At 40.8% G+C, this 27,500-nt stretch overlaps 1 protein-coding gene across 1 annotated transcript in view; it reads left to right on the top strand.

Annotated features, from left to right (window-relative positions):
- Positions 1–25,590, top strand: part of LOC115226724 — a 33,273-nt gene extending 7,683 nt beyond the window's left edge. Inside the window, exons 7-30 of the mRNA XM_029797745.2 lie at positions 1–71; positions 772–937; positions 1,541–1,858; positions 2,839–3,339; positions 3,987–4,264; positions 4,689–4,856; positions 5,241–5,499; positions 6,201–6,321; positions 6,953–7,204; positions 8,083–8,337; positions 8,863–9,097; positions 9,579–9,795; positions 10,809–15,953; positions 16,447–16,770; positions 17,972–18,137; positions 18,582–18,766; positions 19,113–19,529; positions 20,344–20,485; positions 20,782–20,963; positions 21,623–21,980; positions 22,307–22,518; positions 23,351–23,740; positions 24,496–24,640; positions 25,489–25,590. The exon at positions 1–71 is cut by the window's left edge and continues 185 nt beyond it. Coding sequence (XP_029653605.1) covers positions 1–71; positions 772–937; positions 1,541–1,858; positions 2,839–3,339; positions 3,987–4,264; positions 4,689–4,856; positions 5,241–5,499; positions 6,201–6,321; positions 6,953–7,204; positions 8,083–8,337; positions 8,863–9,097; positions 9,579–9,795; positions 10,809–15,953; positions 16,447–16,770; positions 17,972–18,137; positions 18,582–18,766; positions 19,113–19,529; positions 20,344–20,485; positions 20,782–20,963; positions 21,623–21,980; positions 22,307–22,518; positions 23,351–23,740; positions 24,496–24,640; positions 25,489–25,499 — 10,518 coding nt within the window. The 3' untranslated portion in view covers positions 25,500–25,590. The remainder of the gene's footprint in view (positions 72–771; positions 938–1,540; positions 1,859–2,838; positions 3,340–3,986; positions 4,265–4,688; positions 4,857–5,240; positions 5,500–6,200; positions 6,322–6,952; positions 7,205–8,082; positions 8,338–8,862; positions 9,098–9,578; positions 9,796–10,808; positions 15,954–16,446; positions 16,771–17,971; positions 18,138–18,581; positions 18,767–19,112; positions 19,530–20,343; positions 20,486–20,781; positions 20,964–21,622; positions 21,981–22,306; positions 22,519–23,350; positions 23,741–24,495; positions 24,641–25,488) is intronic.
- The last annotated feature ends 1,910 nt before the right edge of the window (positions 25,591–27,500 follow it).

Genomic DNA, 27,500 nt, shown 5'->3' with positions numbered 1-27,500 from the left:
GGGGTTTTGAAGAAGATCCACAACAAAATCTCCAGAACCAGTTTCTGCCAACAAAATGTCGAAATACCAAAGTTAGTATTTATATGATTAAACCGACTACGTAATTAGAACCTTTGTCTTCAGTTTTGAAATCAGTCCTTTTTGGTGGATCTTTTTTGTTTTAGTGATTAGCTCTGACACCTCATCACCCACTTCGTTATCGTCTTTCCCGTTACCGCCATTCGTACTTATATAATTCAGGGTAACCGTGTACCTCTTCTATGGCGAGACACCTGCATCTGTCCCTCTCATATTTTAGCCTTTCAACCCCTGGCATAAAGCCACCTCTTCCTCTAGTAAAGCTCCGGTCAGTCAAGAGGTCTATTTGTTTGCTTTGTGAGTGTTTTTGGTGACCTCACTAATGCCAGTGCAAACGTCAAAAGCGCCCAGTGCAAATTATAAACTGGTTGGCGTTAGGAAAGGTAACCATTCACAGAAACCATGTTATTACTAGACATTGGAGCGTGATGCAATCTTTCAGTCAAACTCCCCAAACCCTGCCAGCGGAGAAAACAGACGTGAAACACCGTTGATGAGGTTGATGTCATACACGCACACATACACACACACACACACACACACACATACATATAGATACACGTGCATACAAATGTATGCATAGAGGACAGAACAGAAGAGGGCGCTAAAATAAGAAAAATAGGTATAAATATATGTTTAACGGAAGCCCAGTTTAGCTCAAGTAATTTGTTAAACCGATTTTCCGCTTTGCAGGAAGTACTTCTTGGATGCCATTCCAATGGTAGGAACAACAGCTTCAGTTCAGATGATTCAAGACTTGATCTCTCGAAAACACGTGACTGGTGCTGATGCTCAGCTGTGGCTTTTATCTCTTTCCTTCATTCACCATCCTTCGAAAGAAATGATTGCTGCAATCTCGGTAAGAAAGTTTCTCTTTTAAAACAAACTCCCACAGAACCCAACAGTGGCCCCCACTACAAAAAGTCCTAACTTTTTTCCTTCTCTCACCTTCTAAATCAACCCATTTAATTTTGACCCCTAATGTCATCTATCGATACCGTTGTGAAATAGACCGCCTTGGTCTTAAAACTTACCAATCCTTTCAGCAGTGAGGGTCATCAAATGTTTTGCATTCTGTCAAAGCCTATTGTAGCATGCAGCTCCTTCTATCTATCTATCTATCTATCTATCTTCCTATCTATCTATCTATCTATCTATCTATCTATCTATCTATCTATATCTATCTATCTATCTATCTATCTACCTACCTACCTACCTACCTACCTATCTATCTAACTATCTATCTATCTATCTATCTATCTTCATATCTATCTATCTATCTATCTATCTATTTATCTATCTATCCATTACTATATACATGACCCTCATCAATCTACGAATTTATCTAAGTGCACAAACTTCATTAACTTTGATTATCAACAACTCATTTACTCCGAGTTGGATTGTAATTAATGTTTTCTCGTTCTTCTTATTTTATTATTATTATTATTATCGTTGACAGCCTCTCCTGGACGACAGCGAAATTTCTGGAAACACCATCTTAGCCGTCTCATCTCTTGCCAGTAGTTACTGCAGCGTCAGACCCAACTGTGGCGCTGACACTGAAATCAACGATCTCGTCGGAAAGTTGGTTCGAATGATCGGCAACTGTGACCAATCCAACTCAAAGACCATCCACGCTCTCCGTGCCCTTGGAAACATCGGCCACACTGCCCAGGCTGTTTCTCGTTTATCCAGATGCTTCACTAAAAAGAGCAACCCAATGGACGTTAGAGTTTCTGCTATTGATGCATTCCGTCGTATACCTTGTGACGCAATGGTGAGTCTTACAAAACATGATATCGTTTGATGTCGCTTTTTTTTATCTTTCAGAAGAAAGCCAATGATTGAGTTTTGGCTTTTAAACAATATTATATTCTAAGCTTTTTAAGATAATTAGAATATAGCTCAGTGTAACAGCTTCTGTATATTTTAACGAGGATATGCCGCAGAAAGTCACAAAACTGTGGTATTCGCCTCGAGAAAACATCTGCTACTTATATACTTCAGGGCTAAAAGGCACAGAAATATATCAGTGGAAGACGAAAATCGTCAGCAGCGTTGGTGGAATGGTTAAATCATGATTTCTGTGTCTTTGCACATCATCTGTAGCAAGTCTCCAATATTATCCGAACGCTGAAAGAAATTTTGCTTCTGAAGATGGAAAAAAAATAGTGATTAACTAATCACTATCGAATTGCAAAAAAATTCGTTATTAGTGATGGAAGCAGTATTAGATAAAAAATAGCATTATGATCATCTTACTTAACGTGGATATATATAGAAATCCACAACACGGCAGTATTCGTACATTTGTGTATTTGTGTGTGTGTGTGTGTGTGTGTGTGTGTGTGTGTGTGTGTGTGTGTGTGTGTGTGTGTTCGTGTACACTAATATACCACACTCGTGGAAGGCTACCATTTTGTAGAATTCCACAAGTTACATATTTCAGCTTTAATTAGTCTTTCATAGAAATAATCTCCCTTGTATGCTAAAATGTTAGATATTCGCATACATCACAAGGAAGAAAAGCTATCAATCCTTTGGTTAGTTTCTGTGTCTATTACTCAATATTCCAACATATTTAGAAATAGAGATAATCCAACACGTAACATTTGAATAACCAACAATGGTGAAACTGTGCAGTAATGGAAACGTAAAGATTTTATAGTGTTTAATAGATTTTATTTCTCAAAAGTTAAATTAAATTTGGGTATATAAATATATATATATTTGTTTTCTTCTGTTTCCTTTCTTCAGCGCTCAGACTTGATGGGTGTTTTCAGTGACGTGACTGAAGACTCTGAGATTCGAATCAATGCTTACCTCGCTCTTATGAAATGTCCCAATGAAATGATACTCATGGATCTACGAGATATGCTGCAGAAGGAAACATCAAACCAAGTTGGATCTTTTGTGTGGTCGCACTTGACAAACCTGATGGAAACATCTGATCCTCATCTCCAACACATCCGATCAATCCTTGAGGACGAGAACCTAAAGAAAGAATTCAACCTTGACAGTCGCAAGTTTTCTCGCAATTACGAGGGATCTTTCTTCTTCGAGAGTATCAATACAGGAGCTAAAATGGACAGCAATGTCATCTTTTCTTCCAAGTCTTTCATCCCACGTTCCGCTAACCTTAATTTGACTGTCGATCTCTTCGGACACGCAATCAACATTCTGGAAGTCGGTGGACGTATCGAGGGTTTGGAGACATTCCTGGAAAAATACTTCGCATCCTACAAGACCTCAAAGGACGTACGTATGAAGAGTTCCAACATTACCATCTAGATCATTCTATCCCGCTTCTTTTCTTGTCTGAAGGCCCGCCAGCCAGCCTCTCTCTGCCTCTATGTTTGTAATTCTGTCGGATGGTTTGTGAGTTTGCCCTAATCCCCATTCACGCATCTATCTTTCTTTCTTTCTTTCTATCTATCTATCTATCTATCTATCTATCTATCTATCTATCTATCTATCTATCTATCTATCTATCTATCTATCTATCTATCTATCTATCTATCTATCTATCTATCTATCTATCTATCTATCTATCTATCTATCTATCTATCTATCTATCTATCTATCTATCTATCTATCTATCTATCTATCTCTGTATCTCTGTATCTATCTATCTATCTATCTATCTATCTATCTATCTATCTATCTATCTATCTATCTATACAATCTATTTGTCTCTGTCTATCTCTCTATATATCTATTCATCTATCTGTTTGTCTATCTATCTGTCTATATATATGTATATATATATATATCCGTCTATCTATCAATCTATCTATCTGTCTATCTATCTATTTATCTATCTACCTATCTATCTATCTATCTCTTTCTCTGCCTACCTTCCTCTCTAACCGTATATACATCTTCATCTCGTTCCACCACCACAGGCTGATGCTGAAATGGACAAAATCAAAGCCGCCATTTACATGAGGATGTTTGGCAATGAACTCTATTACCATAGCAACGTTTTCTCCGATCCGATGTCTCTGTTCAAGAAAGGCGAATCCTCCCTTCTGAAGAACATGCAGCTCCTTGACAGTCGCATGGTGATCCCTACCTGTATGGGTCTCCCATTGAACCTCACCGTCACCACAACTGGGGGCATCAACTACGACAGCAAACATGCTTTTACAAAGGGCAAATTCAACGCCGAAATCAAACTGAGGTAAGACATATTGTGACATGATCGCCGCTACACTGTTGTCGTTTAACCCTAGGTCAGTCCTGATCCAGTATACCTACCCTCAAAGGTATTCCACCCATGACCGTCGCTCTTTTTATTCAGACATAAATGTATCAAGGACTACATTATCTTATGTGTCCTTCCTTACTGTTGTTGTATAACCCCAGGTCAGTCCTGATCCAGTATACCTAGGCTCAAAGATGTTCCACCCATGACCCTCCCATTATTTTATTCGGGCATTATACATGTTTCTATCTGTGTGTGTGTGTGTGTGCATTCGGGGATGACTGGATGGATGTTTAAAGGAATGGATTCACCTGTCTTGTAATCAAAATATTTCTAAGCAATCCCCCCCACACACACAAACACACACAAAAATGGCAAAATATATCTTTGTCTCTTGCAGTGCTGCCATTGAAGTAAAAGGTGAGATGTGTGTTGACGCACACGTGACTAAAACTGGTCTGAAGATGCTGACCCGGGCCCACACCAGTTCTGGAGTGGAGGTCACCACCAACAAGGAACGCGCTGAAATTCGATTCCCTCGCAAGAAGACTGAAATCTTCAACCTCAAGTAAGTAGACAACATTTTGTTTTACCAATTCCTGCCCCTACTTACAAAGATCTATACATACACACACACGCGCAAACACACTCGCATCCACATTTATATACGTATATTATATATGTGTGTGTGTGTGTGTGTTTAATAAATATAAATGGAAACAATTGTTCAGCTATTGCAATATACGTTTCTTGCAGAGTGGTTACTTATTTATTTATCGTTGTATTATAAGATTACATAAACAGGCCATTTCATCAGACAACATTGCACAATCAAAAAGTACAGTCTGTAACTTTCACCGGTTAAAATACTACTACTACTACTACTACTACTACTACTACTACTACTACTAATGATAATAATGATAACTTGCATTTATTTTCCCCTCCAAAGGAGCGAATTCTACACAATCCAAGGAGAAACCGAGAAGAAGGAGAACTTAATCACCAGCAATATCCAGCAATCCAAGAGCTGTACTGGCCAAACAATGAAGACCATCACTGGTTTCAGATTCTGCCAGGAATTACAATATGTTGACGCTTCCTCAAACAAAATGGCTCCATTCTTCCCCTTCACCGGACCATTCGCCTATGACCTTTACATGATCAATGAAGACGCTCCCAACAATTACATCATAGAAGCTGATTTCCCGGTAAGATTTTGGTCGTGAAATTCTTGAAATTCTTTGATTTTGGAATCCTGGTATTGATTTTGCTTAGCTAAGATGATCATCAGAGATGTTCCTGCCATGATCACCCACCCTTAATTAAACAGTTTGAGATTCTCTAATGTATGTATATATCTATGTATGTGAATGTGTCTGTCTGTCTATCTATCTATCTATCTATCTATCTATCTATCTATCTATCTATCTATCTATCTATCGGTCTATCTATCTATCTCTCTATCTATCTATCTATCTATCTATCTATCTATCTATCTATATATATATATATATATATATATATATATATATATATATATATATATATATATATATGGTTATAACCTCCTTTCATATCCCATGAGATATAGATAACTTCGTAGCTACTCGATCACCAGCCGCCCTTCTGCTCCATGCATGCGTAGCTTAGTGGATAGTGTGTTGTGCTCGCGATCGTAAGATTGTGGTTTCGATTCAGCCAATCTGTTGTGTTCTTGGGCTGAACACTTCTCTTCAGGTTGCTCCAGCTGTAGAACTGAGCTCAGCCTGGAGAAGGATGGGCTCTGACAGGGTTTTTTGTTATCCTAGATACGCTGAAGCGCCCCAACAACTCCCAAGGGATTAAGGGACTTGTCGACTGTCTATCCAGCCACCCACGCATTCTAATGTAAATGTTTGTTTCTTTGCAGGGACCCAACGGCTATGTAATGCTTGATACCCCAGGGTCAAAGGTACCCAGAAAATGTCTCTTTAAGCTGGATGGTAACACAGTTTTTGTATCATTACCATGGAGAAACTTAAAGATGGAAGGTACGTTTCAACTCTTCGATACAAGCTTCAACTGGCGGTGTGTGTGTGTGTGTCAGTGGAGTGGTACTGTCTTTGCTGGACATGTTCCAGTTTTATTAAATCTCCTCAGCGAAACCTTTTCTATTCAGACGGCAAGACTAAGTGTGACTAACACATATGCGTGTGTGTGAGTGTACGTGTGTGTACGTGTGTATACGTGAGTATGAGTTGAGAAGAAAGAAGAGAGGATTAAAATGATAAACTAAGGCCAAATGCATCACGTGATAAGTTGAAGGGAGAGATGAAGAGCGAGAGAAAATGACGGTGAAAGAAAAGTGGGAGAGAGAAGTGTTAATGGTTGGGGGAGGGAAACATGAAAAGAAAGAAAGAAATATAAAGTGCTTAACAGGGGGGAATTTTAAAATTATAATATAATATATTATAATATATTATAATATATTATAATATATTATAATATATTATTGTGACTGGAAGTGAAATAACTTAGCAAAGAAGAAACAAAATCATCTTTTCTTTCTTAAAAAGCTTCTCTTAATCTTTTTCATTCTGTGTAATTTCCACAGGTCCCACGAGTATATATATATATATATATATATAAGTCTATATTCTTTTATACCTTCAATACTTTCAGGAACCCTTATCAACAGTCTTTCTCTGAAGTCTGTAGCCGGACATGTGCTTATCGACAACAAAGAGTACAAAATGCTGGCCAAAGTCGAAATTGAAAATGCAAAGAACGTCTTCAAGCTTGCACCCAAATTTGAACTCACTTCCCCGAAAACGAAATTCGCTGCGAAAGCAAACTTGGAATATATGGCAAGGAAGAATTTGGACCTGAGCGCATCAGTCACAGGATCGATGCTTGAACCAATCTCATTGAAAGGTGAGTCGAACGGAAGCAGTCTTCGCTTTTATACCGCTTTTTTTTTTTTTGCAAAATAATGGATTCGCCTTCGAGTTTGAGAAAATCCATCTTTTCCTCTTTCCTTTTCCTCTTCCTTGGAGGAATCCGCAGGGAAGTGGCTGGCTTAATGTGAGTCGGAGATTTGTACACACACACACACACACACACATACGTATAAATATATATATATATATATATATTATTAGTGATACACATACATATACACATATATCTACATATATATATACATATATGTGTGTGTATATATATAATATAGTCTGTTTATATATATATATATAATATAGTCTGTATATATATATATTTGAGTCTGGACCCCCGTCATCGCTTGACAACCGCTGCTGGTGTGTTTAGAGGTTCGACAAAAGAGATTAATAGAATAAGTACTAGGCTTACAAAGAATAAGTATTGGGGTCGATTTCTTCGACTAACACTCTTTAAGGCGGTGTTCCAACATGGCCGCAGTCAAAAAACTGAAACAAGTAAAAAGAAAATGCATAAAAAGAATATATGCATACGACGGGCTTCTTTGAGTTTCCGTTTATCGAATCCTCTCACAAGGCTTTTGTCTGCCCGGGCCATAGTTGAAAACAATTTCGCCCATATAGATAAATGTATGTCTGAAGTCTTTGTGTAAATGCTTTCCCTTGTTTTTCGGCTTTTCAGACACACATGCGCATACACACACACACACACACACACACACACACACACACACACACATTCTGCTATATAGAAATATAATGGTGCAGGACTTCCGATTTAAAGGTTGTGATGGACAAACTCCTTCCATGAAACGGGCGCTAAAAGCTGTGTCTGTTTTCTTTATTTTCTTTCAGTGTCTGCACAAAATGTACCCAAAGGAATGGCAGCAACTTCTGTTTTGAAGCTCGGCAAAAAGGAATACAACTTGATCACTCGTCTTGGAAAGATTCCCAAAAAGTCTGGTTTCAAATATAGTCCTTACTTAAAGGTTACGATGTCGGGTAAAGATGTCGTTGTGTTCGAATCCACAATCAGCCATGATGGAAAAGGCAAGGGAAATCTGGAAATGAATCTTGACAAAGTGTTCTCCAAACCAATTTATCTGAATGGTAAGTCAATAACATCTGTCATTCATTTACACGCAAAAGAAATTTGCTCAGTGGGCGAAAACCCGAGTCCAGCATTTTCTACAAGGTTGATTTTTCGATCATAATATTAAAACAAACACAAGAACAACAACAAAAGCAACCACAATGCTCTGAGGAGAGAATTGTCTTTCCTCCCTCATCTTTATTTTCGATTTTCTTTCTCTTTTTTCGTTCTTTCCTTTTTCTCTGTCTTTCTTCCTCATCTTTTTCTACCAACATGACTTGACAAAAACACCAATCAGCTGTGTTTATTTTAATGGCCTACCACTGTATGCAGTGAGTTTCTCTGCCCTAAGTGTTGGGAAGACACTCGGAAAGAGATGGAAACGTAAAACACCCTTTCTTTCCTTCCCTGAGCGTCTTATTAATACTGTGCACGTACCACGTCCTCACGTTGTTGTTTTTTTTTCTTATTGTATTTTTGCTTCTTTTCTTTTTTTTATTAATTATATATTAATTAAGTATATATATCGTTGCCCGCTTCAGCACTTACTTCAATGAATGTTGGTAAAGCCAAGAGCAGGGACACTGCCCGAATCATATTTAAGTCACCACAGGGTAGTTGCAAGTTGAACATTGACTTAGACTCCAAACCTCTCGGAATCAGCAGCAGAATAATCGCCATTTACAACTTTGGTGCCAAATTTTCGGACCGTCTTACGCTTTCTGCCAAGACAAGAACCGTCAGAACCAAGAACGCCGCTACCTACTCCGGCACCGCGTAAGTAACCACTCTTTAATGATACATAGACACACACACATCCATATGCATACAAATAAATACACATCCATTCATGTATGTGCATATATATATATATATTATATAGAGGGCACTATTACACATAGATGCCTCATGCTTGAAGGGACTCTTAAAGTCAAAGCTACTAAAATAAATAAACACATCGTACCGAAACAATTCTCGAAGTAGGTTATTTTTTAAAAAAGCCCGCCATTTACATAGATGTGTAAGGGGTAAACATTCCTACCTGCTGCGTTGGGTACGATGGCTGTTCGCTTGGGATGTTGTTTTTGTTTATTCATTATATATCTTGAATTATGCTTGCACTGAGGAGTAAAAAGTGCATAAAACTGCGCCGATTACGAAATCACAGTGTGATATGCGGCGATAATGATGATGATGATAATGATGATGTTTCACTATGCTCCCTCCACTTACTTTGCATGTGAATTATTCTTTACAGTGACTTGATCAGCAAGAAGAGCAACTGGCTGAATTTCAACGTGAAGAGCAAGCTGACCAAAACTAACAACCACCTGGACACCAATGTGGATCTCACTTATGGCAACCCGAAAAACAAGGCCCTCAACAACCTGAAGGTGAACTCAGTCATCAACTACAAGACGAAATCAGTCACAAGAGAATGTAACTTTGCTATGTCAGTGAAACATCCCGGACAGGTAAGATAACATCAACCACCACCACCACCACCACCACCACCACCACCACCACCACCACCACCACCACCTCCACCACCACCACCACCACCACCACCACCACCACCGCCGCCGCCGCCGCCGCCACCACCACCACCACCACCACCGCCGCCGCCGCCGCCACCACCACCACCACCACCACCACCACCACCACCACACCACCACCACCACCACCACCACACCACCACCACCACCACCACCACCACACCACCACACCACCACCACCACCACCACCACACCGCCGCCGCCGCCACCACCACCACCACCACCACCGCCGCCGCCGCCGCCGCCTCCGCTGCTGTGGTATTTGAGTCTACATTACTTAATGCGTTCTTCTTCCTTGTTCTTGCTGCCGCTTAGCCCTCGGTCAGACTTGATCCGACAGGCCAATGATCAAGGACGCTCCAGCCAAGATCATTCCATCTAATGTGTCCTGTCTTCTTGGTGTTTAGCCCCTGGTCAGTTCTGATTCAGTCAGATCTTTAATCAAAGAAGTTCCAGCTGTGAACATGTCATCTTTTACTCAGGCATAGTGCATCTAGGACTACATTATCAAATGCGTCTTTGTCGTTGCGTTATTTTAGAAGATTGGGTGTGATTAGAGTGAGATGCAGCTGCTATTTCCAGCAGGTCCGTGTAAAATGTTGGTCGCCGTAAGGGTGGTCCGATACACATAGAGAGTATTTCGGTACGTTGTCACAGTTGAGTGATTCCAGTTCTAAATCCAATCACAACTCGGTGATTCCAATAACGGCTACAGTCACAGTTGAGTGACAGTCATGATGGCTACAGTCACAGTTGAGTGACAGTCATGATGGCTATAGTTACAGTTGTTGGAAGATGAATTATTCAAAATGTCCCTTACAAGCTATGCCCCAACATGGCCGCGACTTGGGGAATGAGACTAGTAAAAGTATACAAAAAAATCTTGACTTAACCTTTAAATTTCTCTTTCTCGTTTTTTTTGTCTTGAACAGAATGTCAACTTCCACGTGAAGGCCGACCATTTCCACACTGCAACCTCCCCCATGAGGAAAATTGAGAACAATATCATGCTTCAAGTCTCTCCTCGCTACTTGGTAAAAACTGGTTTGTTTTACAGCAACGTCAAAGTGAAGGGCTTGCAGAACACCGACGTCAAGGTGTCTCTTGCTTATCCCGATAGAGTCATGGAATTCGAAGAGAAATTGGTTCAACTCAACACAAACACTTACGAGAATGAAGTATGTGCCCAATGGCAAAAGGACACCATGGTAAAAGTGAAGACAACTTTCAGGAACAGTCCCAAAGTTGTGATGGTTGACAACCAGCTCACCTTACCCAACCAGAAACAAGCTAAACTGACCACCACTCTCAACATGGCTGATCGTAATTACAAAGCAATGGCCGAACTTCACGTTGACAAACAGATTCTCTCCCTTGAGCAGAACATTGACTACAAAGCTGTCGCCTCTGTTCAATATGATACCAGTAAAACTGATATATCCGGCAACGGAGATCTTTTGTTAGAATGGGCACAGGATCGAAAAATAATTGCTACTGCATCGTTAGTCGGTGTAGTTGGAAGGAGATCAACCACCAAATTTAGCATCACTACACCTTTCAGAAGTCTTCAGAGTTACAGTGAAACCATCGAACGTATTACCACCAACAAGAAATGTTTGTATTCTTCCCATAGTATTTTGAGAAGCAACGACAACACAGATGAGATGAAACAAGACATGACTTTGAATTCTTTTGACAAAGAATTTGAATACAATTTCTCGCACATGCGCAACCGAGTTACGACAGATGTGAAAATTGCTTTGAAAAACAACGACATCAAAAAGACCGCCATGATGTTGGTGAAACAAGACAAGAAAACCTATCTTGATGTGAGTATGGCCCATAATGTTGACAGGAGTCAGATGAACAGTGATGCAAGCCTGGCTTTTGATATGTTTGATGCTAAAGGTCACATGAAGATTGCTCTGGAGAGCGATGATCGAGAAATGACTTCAAGCGGAGACTGCGAAATTAATCTGCCAAATTACAGAATCAACTCCATCGGTGGTTCATATTCTCTGAAGCATAACCAAGCTAAATCTTCGATTAATCTTGGCTACACCAGCTCTTTGCGTTATTACAAAAACGGAGAGATATCAGCTGTGCTAGTGAAAGGTTTGCCCAAGAGACTGAAGGGTAGCGTGACAGTTACAAGTAACAACAGGGAGTTAATGAAAATGAATACTGAATACACGAGACAGAAAGACAACTTCGATGTGAATGCTCAAATGACAGGACCCGATGGTAAGACGATGACAGCCTCCTTTAACTTGAATATGTCTGGTGCAAGGAAAACATCCCATGCCGAAATAAAGTCAGGTTCCATCGATGCCTCAGTGGACGGTGCCGTTGAATTCGAAGCCGGCCGCTATTTTGATAGTGAAATACGTATCGGATCTGGTGGTAAGAATCTTTTGTTATCTGGAAACTACAAGATAGAATCTTCCAGCCATAAGATAAATGTTCATTTAGGACTTCCAGACAGCAGACAAATCAAGGCTCAAACTGTAATCCTTAATGGAGAGAGGAAAACATATTCTTTCAATGTTGACAGTCCTGACTTTCCTTCCCTTACAAATATGAACATGGAAGTTTCTTACCAAACAGGAGGCCAAGATTCCATGGCTAGGGCATCGGTGAAAGTTTTGCCCTATCTGGAGCAACTACAATTGAAAGCAAGCCAATCAAGGGACAGGACAGATGCAAGTATTGAACTCGAAACTCACTCTGATACCATAAGACAAGGAAAAATGACACTGTCGCTAAAAGGTAACTGGAGACGATATGAGAACATTAATTTTGAAACTGAATTCAACGATAGAAAACTGTTTGTCTTCAAAGGTTTGTACAACGTGAACAGTGTGGACGATTTCAAAGTAAATATGGTTGCTACCACATCTCATAAAAGGTATAATGAATTCTCTTTTGATATCACACATCAAAATATGGAGTCTAGCCTCCAGATAAAGGCAGCCAGGGAATTTATGTTCAACAGCAACATGAAGAACCAACCAAAACACACACAAATCTCCTCCAAGATTAGTCTGAGAAACTACGACGACTGGGAAACTCAATTTGTTAGGACTGGCGACTTCGATGACATGGTCATGACTCTGTCACACAAAATTGGAAACAGCGACCAATACACAAGCGACATGTCGATCCGTAAGTATGGCAGAGAGGTCACCTTACAGATTGTTACCCCGAATGGAGTGAAATTCAATATGGACTTGATGGTGGACCCTGAGGACATTTCTCTCGGACTTGACCTTTACCTCCACACACCTTCTGACAACTACGAAATCAATGCCGCTTACAACCATATGTCGAAAATCGCGCTCAAAGTTGTGTTTCCAACCCACAAGTGTCAAATGTTAATGAAACTGAGCGGAGATTTAGAAAAGTTCCAATACCAAGCTGACATCACTCACAATAACGAGAAATACGAATTCAATTTGTCCAACAAGGACTACTTCAGACGTATCCAAGCCAGTCTGGGAACACCTTCATTCAACGACCTTCTGGACTTCACACTAGACGGACAACCGGAGATGTTCAACTTGATCTTTGAGGCTAAACACAACGAAGATGCCTTCCTGATGAAAGTTTCCAACGAAAAATTCTACAAAAAAATCACCTTCGATCTTAAAACACCTTTCAACTTTGAAACATCTATCAAGATGGATAACACTCTCAAAAACTTAAACGGTATGTTCAGTGTTTTGATAAGAAACACAAAATATGAAATTGCTTATTCCACCAAAGGCTATTACGAGCAGATGAGAGTAGCTATGTCAATTCCGAGACACCAGGTTGTTGTTAAAAGCAGCATTGATGCCAAGAAAAACGGCGTCACCGGCGATGCTACCTTGGTCTACAACAAGAAAAGGGTCACTTTGGGAGGATCCTACAAAAACTTTGGACGTAAGATGGTTATCAAGGGAGATCTGAAAGCTCCTACCTTCAACGATGACCTCACTCTTACCATTTCCGGTAAATTGAAGAAGTTCAACGTGGTTCTCAAACTGCAACACAACAAGGACATTTATGAAGTGACAGCCTCCAATAAGGCATACTACAAGACTTTGGACATCAACGTCTATTTCCCAGGAGTCAAAGCTAAGCTGGACTTTGAAGGAGAACTGAAAAGATTCAAGGCCTTCGCCGGCGTGACCATTGACAAACAACAATACAAACTGGTTCTTTCCAATCAAAATTACATGAAAGGAATCAACGCTGAACTGACCACACCAGAACTTGGACACAACGAGCTGAAATTTGACTTTGGTGGCGAATTGAGAAATTTCCATCTTAACACTCAGTTACTGCGCAAGAAAACTGAATATTCTTTTGCAACCTCAGTAAATGTTGACAGTCACTCATACACCCTCAGCTTCAAGACACCCGTCTTCAGTTTGACAGGAGACGTCATGAATGGATTTAAGTCTTCGAGCTTCAAGACAAAGTTGATCAACAGTTACAACAGTTACCAATTTGCTGCTTCCAACATGAATTATTTCGATTACATGAGCTTCAATATGTCCACTCCTGAACTGGGTGTCCAGAAACTCACCCTCCAGCGACAGGACCGTTCTTTGTCTGTGCGTTTCCAGAACAACAACGACATGTATCAGTGTGATATCTCTTTAGAGAATAAAGACATTTTGATCAGTTTTTCTTCTCCCGACAACAAAGGTGAGATCAAGGCAAAATTGAACGAACACGTCAAGGACTTTAGTCTGTCTGCTCAGCTGACCAACAACGGAAAAACTTACAAAGTGAAGATGGTCAACGATAACTTCAAACAAATGGTCGCCCGTATGACCAGGCCTTCTTCTGATGACATCGAAATCTTGGTTGAAAACACCGGCAACATTGCCAATGGTAAGAGCCATGTGAAGGCCACGTTTGGAAACTACCTTTTGGATAACAATGTCGATGTTCAACTGAACCAGAGACAGTTCGTGATGCAAATGAAATCATCGGTGAAATCAAGGCAAACAGCGATCAACTTCAATGTTGACATTCAAACAAACTTTGATACAAACGAGTTCAGCCAGTCATTCATCGTAAACATGAATGGAAGAAAGAGCTCAGTAAAGACCTACGTAAATCTGTCACGTGGTTTGACAGCTTCTTTTGACCTCGATAACACTTACACCGGCGACGTTCACATGAAGGTCGATATTGAACCAATGAAACTGAACCGGATCAAATCATCATTGGTACTGAAATCTCAGTTAACAGGTGTCGTTACTCTGGTTTATCAACACGAACTGACCAGAATGTCCTTCAAAAGCAAAGCTCACATCGAAACCGATTCCAGTAGCAGACTTGCAGGCTATGACGTAGAAGTAAGCTTCCAGCAGAAGTATTCTTACAATGTTAAGATGGATTACAAAAACGAAAAATACGTCATCACATCGAAGGCTTCTCACGACGATCGTTCGACAAGCGGAAACTTCCAAATGAGGACTCCATTGAGAAACTTGAAAGATTTAACCATCTCTGCTGAACTCGATGCCAACAGGCTTATGAAAGCAAGTGTTTCCCTCCCTAAACAGTTCTACGGTGTAAACTTTGTCAATACCGGCAACGGCTTCAATGTTGAGCTCGATTTACAAAGAGACACCAGTGACAAGGAAAAGCAGTTTAAAACTTCTATGAGATACGTTAACAATGACAGCCGATCTACTTTCTTTAGAAAAATCATTTTGAAAGTGATGGGCGATAATGGCGACTTGACTGGAAATTTCCATATCCAGAAATCTTCTGATATGTACACAGTGAAGGCTGAATACAGTTGGGGAGAGAAAGACAGTCAGAAAATAGGAGCAGAACTTCAAATGAAAACTTCAAGCGGAAGCGAAGCACTCCTTAGTTTGATCTTACCCCGTCGTACCATCCAACTGACCGGAAATGTTCAAAATTATCGTAATCAACATACTGCCATGTTCACCTTGATACCTGACGCCAACAACAGAAACGAGAAGATTGAAATAACAGCCGATATTTCTATTGAGAGCAACAACATCTACACCATGAATACGATCGTCAAATTCCCGAACCAGAAAAAGGTGAGTAAACTTATTTTGTCTCTGCTTCAGTTGGTCTTCTTCGCAGTTGTGCGACTCAGCCATTGATTCGTCGTTTGATTCGTTCTCAATATTCGAGAGGCATCACGTGAATGCATTACGTTGATGCTTAGAGAAGTCATCAGATTCTATTCACACGGAGCATTTATATTTACATTTGCGCAACAATTATTCGAAAAGGCGCGAGCGTGGTTGTACGGCGGAGAAGTTGGCTTCCTAAGCACAAGCTTCAGGGTTCAGTCCTACTGCGTGGCACCCTGGGCCACTGTTTTCTTCTATAGTCATTGGCTGGCCAGACCCTTGCAAGCGGATATGGTAGACGGAAACTAAAAGAAGCCCGTCGCATATAGATGTATATGTGTGTGTATGTGTTTATATGTGTGTGTATGTGTTTGTATATATATATATATATATATATATATAATATATATATATATATTATATATATATATATATTCCTCTTATCCATTTTCAGGGAATGCACTTTAAAACAATCTTCACCGGCCGCCGTGGTGACACCATCTTCAGCAGCCGATTCCAGTTCAGCGCTGACCAAGATCCCCGCAAAGCATTGACTTTGGATATGAAACTGGCTGACAACAGAGGCAACTACACTTTTGACTTCCACGTCGAGCAACCATACACGAAACTCGCTTTCATTATGATGGCCTACGCAGCTGCCAAAGAAGGACGAATCAGCACCGGAGTGGAGCTCAACTACAACAGTCACAGACGTTATTATGATAAATACATCATCAGAACCGACATCAACAAGGTCACACAGGAAGCCGTCTTTGAGGTAAGCACATTTTCCGCTAAGCATCCCTTAAAGAAAATAAAATATCCAGAAAATAAGGGGACAGAGATACTTTTCACTTTGGAGTTAATCTATTTATACTCTTTACTCTTTTACTTGTTTCAGTCATTTGACTGCGGCCATGCTGGAGCACCGCCTTTAGTCGAGCAAATCGACCCCGGGACTTATTCTTTGTAAGCCCAGTACTTATTCTATCGGTCTCTTTTGCCGAACCGCTAAGTTACGGGGAGGTAAACACACCAGCATCGGTTGTCAAGCAATGCTAGGGGGACAAACACAGACACACAAACATATACACACACATACATATATATATATACATATATACGACGGGCTTCTTTCAGTTTCCGTCTACCAAATCCACTCACAAGGCTTTGGTCGGCACGGGGCTATAGCAGAAGACACTTGCCCAAGATGCCACGCAGTGGGACTGAACCCGGAACCATGTGGTTGGTTAGCAAGCTACTTACCACACAGCCACTCCTAATTCATGATTAGAGTTCAAATTAAAACACGTCCCATATTTTACTATTTTATTTTTAAAATGGTGTTTGGGATGTAGCGAAAGCCAAACATTTCTTTCTGATATCTTCATCTGGAACTGCATCATTCAAAGGGCTCTCGTTGTTGCTTAATTCCAAATCCATTTTATTCCAACGTATCCCTGATCAAAGACGTTCCTTCTGTGGCCATCCCAACTATTTAGTCATTGTGCGTCCACGATTACACAACACAACGACTTTTGCTTTTGAATATATTATGATGTAATTTCTGGAAATTCGACTGCTATTTCTAGTAGATGGAACAACCTCACAGAAGAACCACTTTACTCCTTCCCTCCAGTAATTATGAAAATTAACAGTGATTATATCAATTAAACTGTCTAATTCGATATAGCATAGTGTGTGTGTATATATATGGATGTATGTCTATATATATATATATAAAATCAAAATAAGCAACAAGGATATCCAAGGTAGTGTAGTACAATCGTTTCATGCTACTTCATTTTATTAAACAATGTAAGTATTACATCAGTTTTAAAATGTCGAGCAATCTTCAGCCACATATAGAATTTTTTAAAATTAAATGGACAATGTACATTTTTATACTTATCTCATTTGCCAACATTATATATACATATATGATCATTGTATTAATTAAACCTTGTTCTAATCACCAGGTTGTGTCTCCCAAGAACCATATTGAAATCACAGGATCCCTAGACACCAACAAGCAGTATTCAGTGTCTTTGAACAAACGAGAATCTGGTATGAATGACATGCAGGCCACAGCATCAATCAGCCCCAACGCCAAAAATATGCACCTCCAACTAAACTACGACCAAGGTAACCTCCTTTTAAATGCTGCTTTTATTATTATCTTGAAGGTCTCTTACTAGTGCGATTATTATTATTATTATTATTGTTATTATTATTATTATTAAGGCGGTGAGGTAGCAGAATCGTTAGCACGCCGGGCAAAATGCTTAGCGGCATTTCGTCCGTCTTCATGTCCTGAGTTCAAATTCCGCCGAGGTCACCTTTGCCATTCATTCATTTCGGGGTCAATAAAATAAGTACCATTTGAGCACTGGGGGTCGATGCAATCGATTTATCCCCTCCCCGAAAGGTGTATCAATTAACCCTTAAAACAGTTAACCCTTAAGTAATTAACCTTTAAATCAGTTAAGCCCTACATCATTTAAACCCTAAAACAGGTAATCTTTAAAGGGGCTGTTTCGTTTACTACACTACCCATACACGTACCTTAATATTTCGTTTGTGTTACAGCCAACCCTGAAAAAGTGTTCCACATCGATGGAGAAGTCATGGACAAAAAGCTTATGATGAAGGCCTACAGGACTTCGGGACAGCAGAAGGCGAACCGAGACGGAAAACTGATCATAGAAATGAGACCCTCAAGCATTCTGTTTTTCCAGCTTTTATGGAACACCCAGATGCTCAAGGAAATCACTGTAAGTTCCCAGGCTCACTCTTCTATCTCTTGTTCAGACAGTTTAACGGGTGACATGTGTGTGTGTGTGTGTGGTGTGTGTGTGTGTGTGTGTGTGTGTTCTTCTTCTACAAGAATGTTGTTGTCAGTGACTTCGAAGGCCAACCAAGCCATCGTCGGCGATGGCGTAGCTAGCCGGAACGTCGATGTCACTGTCAACAACATTCTTGTAGAAGAAGAAATTTGTGCTCTACAAAAGTATAGAAGAACCCACGAGATTAATGACTGCCACTATACTAAACATCTAATCGAACTTCGATTTCGCAACACCCGAATCAATTGTTTTTCCTCCTTTTCTTTTTCTTCAGGATTATGGTTTTGTCGTATTCCAGACCTACGGAGAAAAGATCCAGACCTTTGGTGAAACTATTGGAAAGAGTGTTTCTGAAGAATTCGTGTCAAAAGTGCAAGATATTAAGAGAGTCTTCAAAGACGATATGGAACCAATTGCCAACTACCTCCCTTCGGTTTACAACGACATCTACAGGGACGTCGCTAAACACACCGCCAAAGTTGCCGAACTCTATGGCAGGAATGTCTTATACATGAAAAGCATGGGTGATTCGGTTATGGGGGCCTGGGAATCAATGTGGACCAGCTACCAGAACAATCTCGTATACATGAAGAGACAAATGCAAGAATTCAACGCCTACATGAGCGACAAACTTGACGAAGCTAAAATAATGGTTGACTCATATTATTCCGACTTCGAAAATGGCTATCAGGTGAGTTTGAACATGTGGCTTCTATGCTGACAATTTTCATAGAAACACCTTGGGCAAGTGTCTTCTACTATAGCCTCGGGCCGACCAAAACCTTGTGAGGGGATTTGGTAGACGGAAACTGAAAGAAGCCTGTCGTATATATGTATATATATATATATATGTGTGTGTGTGTGTGTTTGTGTGTCTGTGTTTGTCCCCCTAGCATTGCTTGACAACCGATGCTGGTGTGTTTATGTCCCCGTCACTTAGCGGTTCGGCAAAAGAGACCGATAGAATAAGTACTGGGCTTACAAAGAATAAGTCCCGGGGTCGAGTTGCTCGATTAAAGGTGGTGCTCCAGCATGGCCGCAGTCAAATGACTGAAACAAGTAAAAGAGTAAAAGAGTAAAGAGAGTATGAAGAACAACAAAAATCCCAAGAATTCGAATCTGTCTCAGTTTATTGTGTTTGCTGTTGTTGTTGTTGCTCCTGTTGGTGTTGTTTAGCCACAGGTCAGTCCTGATCCAGTAGACCTATGATCAAAGATGCTCCAGCCAATAAGACTATCTCGTCTTTTATTCAGACATAGTATATCTAGGAATATATTATCAAACGTGCCCTTCTATGTTGACCCAACGCCATCAACCCTTTTGCAGTTAACCAGCAAAAGATGAAAGTTTTCTTCTTCCTCGTCGTCATTGTCGTCACTTTGCTCGTTCTTTTTAGCATCATCTCCCTAATTATCTCCCTTGTCACCTCCCTAATTACCTCCCTTGTCATCCCCCACGTTTTCCAATATGAAAATACTAAGAGTGTAAGTTTACTCTCGTTGCAGGCTGCCAAGGCTAAGCTGTTCCACCAAATTGATGAAATGTTCCTATACGTTGAACAACAATTTAACAATGGATTCGAACACTTCACCTCCCTCCACCAAGAGATCAACACCTATATCAGCAAGTTCCCAGCTGTGATGAAACGTAAGTAGGCATTGAACTTAGCTTCATAAACTGGCGACATATTTCCGCCAATGGGCGCCATTAAATGAGTCTTTTCTCCATGGCAAACCGCATTGAAAATGGCCTTTTTTATCATTCAGATATTGCACACGTAATTAAGCTGATCTAAAACATTTATTAATTCAAAAACACGGTTTTTTTAAAAATATAAATCCAACTTTAATTTCACGCAATTGAGAAATCTTTCCATATTGTTTTCCATAAACCATTTCTCTGTCATCCAAAAGTAAATCTTCTTCTTCTTTGGCTTTTTTCAGGTGTCCAAGACCAGATTAAGAAGCATCCATTAATTGCCAAAGCTGTTGACTACATGGTCAGCATGTATGAAGCAATGAACAACATGAAAGAGGAATTCATCGCCGAACACGGTGACATCAGTGTACTCTCGCACCCAATGGTCGACCTCCTGCTCAGCATCTCCAACGATATTTACAAACACGTAAGACACTCATTTGCTGTTGTTGTTTTTCTTGTGGTTGTTGTATGTCATTGCTTAACCCCAGGTCAGTTCTGCACAAACAGATCTTTCATAACAGATGTTCCAGCCGTGACCAAGCCATCTTTTATTCTGATGTAGTGTATCAAAGACGCCATGTGTCCTCCTATTGTTGTTGATGTTATTCAACCTCAGTCAGTTTTAATCAGGCGGATTATGATCAGCGACATTCCAAACATGGCTGTCCAAGTAACTACAGCATACATTGTTTCGCGCCCTTCTTCATTTATAAAAGATGTGATTTGAGTGAAATTTTGCTGCTATTTCTAGCAAGCCATCAAGCCACATGTAAGCTCTTTCATTGATCCAGTGAAAATCTAACTTGTCACTAACGATGACTGAGCAAAGAAGGGCAAAACCCAGCGAGTTCAGTCTACCTGGCTGTAACTAGGTACCACTGAATATGTACAACGTACCGACGGATAACTAGATGCATTTGAAAGTAGACACTTATTGGTCTGTCTGTTTGTCAGTCGGTCAGACTGTTTGTCTCTCAATGTATGTATGTATGTATGTATGTATGTATGTATGTATGTATGTATGTATGTATATATATATATATATATATATATCACACACTTGTATGTCTCTCTCTCCTATAGGTATTGAAATCCTACGGTTACTTACACCTTGAAGAAGTCCTTCCCGATCTGAAAAACAAAGTCATTCGATTTGTGAAGAAAGAAGTCGCTACTTTGAAGAAAGCTTTGACAAGCATCGATCTAAAAGTCCTGGTATTTGATCCCAAGAACGGTGAGATCAGCGCCCAACTTTACTATCATGGCTTAATCAGTGCCTACAGACACCTAGAAGACACAAGCGATTCTTTGGATAAAGTCAGTCGTTCTTTCCAGAAGTACTCCAACAAGCTATCGGCCTTCACTGACTGGACCGTCTATGACACTTACTACCACGTCAAACCATCCTCGGACGTCAAAAACTGGGTCCCACCATTCAAAGGTTCGAATCTCAATCAAATTTATAATTCTATTCGCTGTACTTCTGTTTGCAAACAGGTGTGTGTGTGTGCATGTGTGTGTGTGTGTGTGTGTGGTGTGTGTGTGTGTGTGTGTGTGTGTGTGTGTGTGTGTGTTCTAATATCTTAGCGTTGTAAGGCGGCGAGCTGGCAGAAACGTTAGCGCGCCGGGCGAAATGCTTAGCGGTATTTCGTCTGCCGTTACGTTCTGAGTTCAAATTCCGCCGAGGTCGACTTTGCCGTTCATCCTTTCGCACAAATACATACTGAGGCACACATTGATCGAATCCCATCTCGTTTTTTTTTTCAGCCCGTGCCAGTCTGTTCGGCGGAGAACACATCACCACTTTTGATGGACGCCACTTAAACTTCAAAGGAACCTGCAGCTACATCCTGGCTCGCTCTGAAGGCAACTTCAAGATCGTCGCTGATTACAGGAACAAGGGACGCCAAGCATCTGTTGAATCCATCTCAATGACAACCAAGACTGGAAACAAGATCAGAATCACAAGAGATTCCAAAGTAAGTTAGCCATCTTTTAGTTTTTCCATATCCCTTCCACATCATTCTCGACAATCACTCTGACCCCTAGACCCCTAGCTCTAACCATCAGTCACCCTCCTCTCACAATCGCAGAAACCTATCCATTCACCATTTCAGATCTTCTTAGAAAGTTCTCAGTTTCTAAATTGATGTTCTACAGGTTTGCAACAATGGCTGCGTGCCTTTTCATTTCGAGCGTTGGCACTTTGTCTGCCACGGGGCATCTGAAAGAAATAACAAGTTAAACCGTACAGTAATATACTGATAGTTAAATGCGCTCAAATATCCTTTGCAGTCTGTATGTGTGTGTGTGTGTGTGTGTGTGTCTTAGCATGCAATTAGCAATGGGTGCCTGAAACTGTCGAAGTCCCTAAAGACAGAAATTCGATTCTAGTAATACCACAGCCGCGCCTGAACGATTTTCGTCTACTACTGATATATTTTCGCATCAAATGAATGATAACAGACGATGGATAATTATCAGCTCATAACAGCTGTTTCTTACGCATCTTTTTAACAGAAGACAGAAAACATTTATTCCATTACGAAAAACCGTAATCATCAGATGAAACCCAGCCCAGTACATAACTTTTCAAGTACTTGATTTTATCTGAATCGTTACCTTACTTTATACACACACACACACACACACACACACACACACACACACACACACACACATATATATATATACATATATATATATATATAAGCATCACTCTTCCTGTATCTCTCTCCCTTTTTCTCCTCTTTCTGTCCGACCCTCCAACGTTCTTCTCACACTCAGTTTTGTTAATTCTTCAAAATCAAGGTTGAAGTCAACGACCGCGTCAGCAAACTTCCCGTCAGCCTCAGCGACGTCCACATCCACCGCAACGGCGACCTCATCGTTGTTGAGGGCACCAACGGATACACCGTCAGCTGCAACCCCAAATCCGATTTCTACATCGTTGACATCAGCGGATGGTATTACAACAAGGTCGGAGGCTTATTCGGTACCTATGACAACGAAAAGACCAACGACATGACCATGTCCAACATGCACGCCACCAACGACCTGCAAGAATTCGCCAACTCCTGGTCCACCTCTCGCTCCTGTCGCTCCCAGAACCACGCCCGTGGTCATATGGTCCCTGAAAACCGAAAATGTGCCGAAATGTTCATGGAACCATCGTCACCTTTTAGGAATTGCTTCAAACAGGTAAGAAACTGTCTACCTTTTCGTGTCTGTTCATTTAATCGATTTTTACTAATATTAGTAATTCCGATATGTTAGTTTTAAATTTTAGTACAAGGCCAGGAAGTCTGGCGAAGGGGTTAAGTCGATAACATTGACCCCGGGGTTCAACCTGGTTCTTATCTTATCGACCCCGAAAGGATGAAAAGTAAAGTCGACCTCGTTGGAATTTGAACTCGGAATATAGACAGAAGGCACCAATGCTGTTAAGCATTTTGCCCGACGTTCTAACGACTCTGCCAACTCGCTGCCTTAATAGTTCTCATATATTAATTAATAAGCTAATTAGTCTTGCCTCTGTGTGTGTGTGTGTGTGTGTGTGTGTGTGTGTGTGCATGTGTATGTGTATACATACGCATACATGTATGTTTATCTGCATGCATACATGTACACACATACATACACACACACACATTTGTTTTTGACGGTTGAACTCGAAGTAGATAGAGCTATAAATAACAGCGAGTAAATATTGGTTTGAAAGTCGTTTCTTGGACAGATGAAGTCTAATGCGTGAAGTCTGTCCATTGGACGTAAACAATATATATTCACATATGCATACACACGCACACACACACACACACACACACACATGTATGCGCACGTTTGCATATATACATAGCTGTATGCATCTTAATAACTATATATGCGTATGTGTGCGTGCGTGTTTTACCCGATGCGAAACTCGATTGCTTATCACCGCCATCTTGTCATTACAGGTAAACCCCAATCCATTCTACCACGCATGCGCAAGCTACATGACCAGCGTCAACAAACCCTTGAAGGTCCTCTGCGATGTCTCTTCTTACTACGTCAACCAATGTCACTACAACGATGTCCAACTACCAATCCCGATCCGATGCTGTAAGTATTCATTGTTATGCTCCCCCACTCCTTCTGTGACCATCCCTCCTTTTTTCTGTTAGGCACATGTCGTGGCTCTAGTTTGTCTGTTTTGTGTTTTTGACAAACGTAATCAGAGGTTTTGGGGCCAGAGGTTTTGGGGCCAGGGGTTTTGGGGCCAGGGGTTTTGGGGCCAGAGGTTTTGGGGCCAGGGGTTTTGGGGCCAGAGGTTTCAGTCGCTATTTCTGTCCCATTGTGTGTTTCGACAGAACAATTTGGGACAAAAAATAAAAACTTAGCTGTGTATACCAGATCAAACTGGTTCAGTCTCAGACCACAGTCCACCTTGGCGTCCACAAATAGAATGGCGCAACAACAGTGACCTAAAAGCTACGGTTTTATATAATTGAAACAATATCAGAAAACCTGATTCTGCTGGTGTTGTTGTTGTTGCTGCTGTTGCTTAGCACCCCAGTGCCCCATCATCGCAGTGCCCCAGCGTTGCAGCGCCTCAGATGATGCCTTAACCGAGCAGAACTATGATCGAAGGTCTCCAACCATGACCATGCCGTCATTTTCTTTTTCTTGGGGATTAAAGCTGACTTATCTAATGTCCTTCTTCCTTAAGAAAGTAGCGTAGGACTTAACTGGGAATTCCCAGTTATTTCTAGCATGTCAGATCGGATCACGTTAGCACTCCAAGTAATGATGCCTAAATAGCAACGCAAAGTACCTGTTATATATTCAGGTCCGATAGCATCTGAGAGAGCGAAAACAAAAAAAAAAATCTTATAAAATTTCGTATTATTTTTGCCAAAAGCAGTCATTTCCTAATATTTACCGTTAATGTTTTTTCTTTGTCTTTTCAGCTACCCACTAAACATAATTGAAGATCGAACCCCACAAACTTTTCATCACTTCAATTTAAATAACTAATGTAATGAACCAATAAAATTATATTTGCATGTCAATCAATGTGTTTGTTGTATTTTGTTGTTGTTACGGCCGATGGTAAAGGTGATTAATGTATTTGCTATTATCATTTGGCATAGAAAATTTGTTGTGTAGGACTGATGGGAAATACATTTAAATCTAAGTATAATCACACAAGACACTCACTACTTGAAATTTAAAGACAAACGTCCACTCCGCTTTCTCGATACACCTGGAAACTGAAGGATAAGAAAAATCAATAACATATATATAAGTTGGTGTATCGATGAGTCTGTAACCACCACTGGATCATACAGATGTAACTTATGTTTGGCAGAAAAATATGATATCCGGATTCGACGCTTCAGTATGTTAAAACAGCCACAGCTCTATTCGGTCGTTCCGGAATTTATTAATACTTAAACTAAATACAATCACGTGGCTTCACTTGATTTTTGAATAAAATGCTTTAAAAAAATCGTCGACTAATTTCAGTTGTCCCGGGATTGTTAATTCGAACAATTCAGGAAACGGTTCGAGTTGGGCGCCATACAAAAATGTGCAAGGGAATTAAAGAAACCATCATCATCACCACCACCATCATCATCATCATCATCATCATCATCACCATCATCATCATCATCATTATCATCACCATCATCATCATCATCATAACCACCACCACCATCATCATCATCACCACCACCAAAATCCTTACCATCATCATCATCATCATCATAACCACCACCACCATCACCACCATCATCATCACCATCATCATCATCATCATCATCATCATCATCATAACCACCACCACCATCACCACCATCATCATCACCATCATCATCATCATCATCATCATCATAACCACCACCACCATCACCACCACCACCACCATCATCATCATCATCATCATCACCATCATCATCATCACCACCACCATCATCATCATCATCATCATCCTCACCATCATCATCCTAACCATCATCATCATCATCATCATAACCACCACCATCATCATCATCATTGTCGTCGCCGTCATCGTTTTAACGGTCACTTTTCTAGGAACATCTTTGATCATAGCTCCGTTGGATCAGGACTGACCTGGGGCTAAGCAACAACGATCGTTACTTTTCGCTCTTAACTTCCGTCATCATCCGCCACATTCTGCCATCGTTTGTTTATTTCACGATCGTCCGTGAAGCCCAACCCCCACCCCCCACCCCGTACGCCACACTCGTCTTTGTCCGCCACAACCCGCTACCTGACCATTCAACATGCTAAAAGTAGCAGCTAAATCTCAACTTACGCGGTCGATTATTTAGTTCTCAATATATAAGACTGGATGGTCGCAACTGGACTGTCTTTGACCGTAGATTTGCTCAATTGGAGATGACCTAGGGTTAAATTACAACTTCATCAACGATCCACCACCCACTTCTGACAGACCTCACTCGACCACCCTCATCCCCTCTGACACCTTCCCCCCACTGCTTCACCCGCCACTTTCGTCATCGTCCGACATTCTCTGCCAGCTGAACGAACGACAAAGCTCCTATATGGTTAGTCCACAATTCAGAAGCAGCAGCTAAATCCCTCTCAAGTCATACTCAATTGTATTAAAAATCGAAGGGTACATGAAAGAATGTGGTCTAGAAGTAACGTCGAGATGGTCATGCTTGGAAAACCTTTAGTCATATGTTCTCTACTGCCCACAGATGACCATCACATCAACCACCATCCTTCACCGTCCGCCAACATCTTGCGTCATACTCCTCCGTCCGTACCATCCACCCCTGTCGCCACCACTACCCATCACAATCCTCCGTTAGCCGCCACACCCCTACACCGTTTGCCACAGTCACCCTCCATCCGCCGTCACCCTCCATCTGCCATCGTCTGCCGCCTTCGTCAGCTCCTTTTCCAGAGTCACTCTACAGTAAAAGCA

The sequence above is a fragment of the Octopus sinensis genome, linkage group LG30, assembly GCF_006345805.1.
Source record: "Octopus sinensis linkage group LG30, ASM634580v1, whole genome shotgun sequence".
NCBI classification, from domain to species: Eukaryota; Metazoa; Mollusca; class Cephalopoda; order Octopoda; family Octopodidae; genus Octopus; species Octopus sinensis.
The sequence above is the reverse complement of the archived record's forward strand: the minus strand, read 5'-3'. Positions and strand labels throughout refer to the sequence as shown.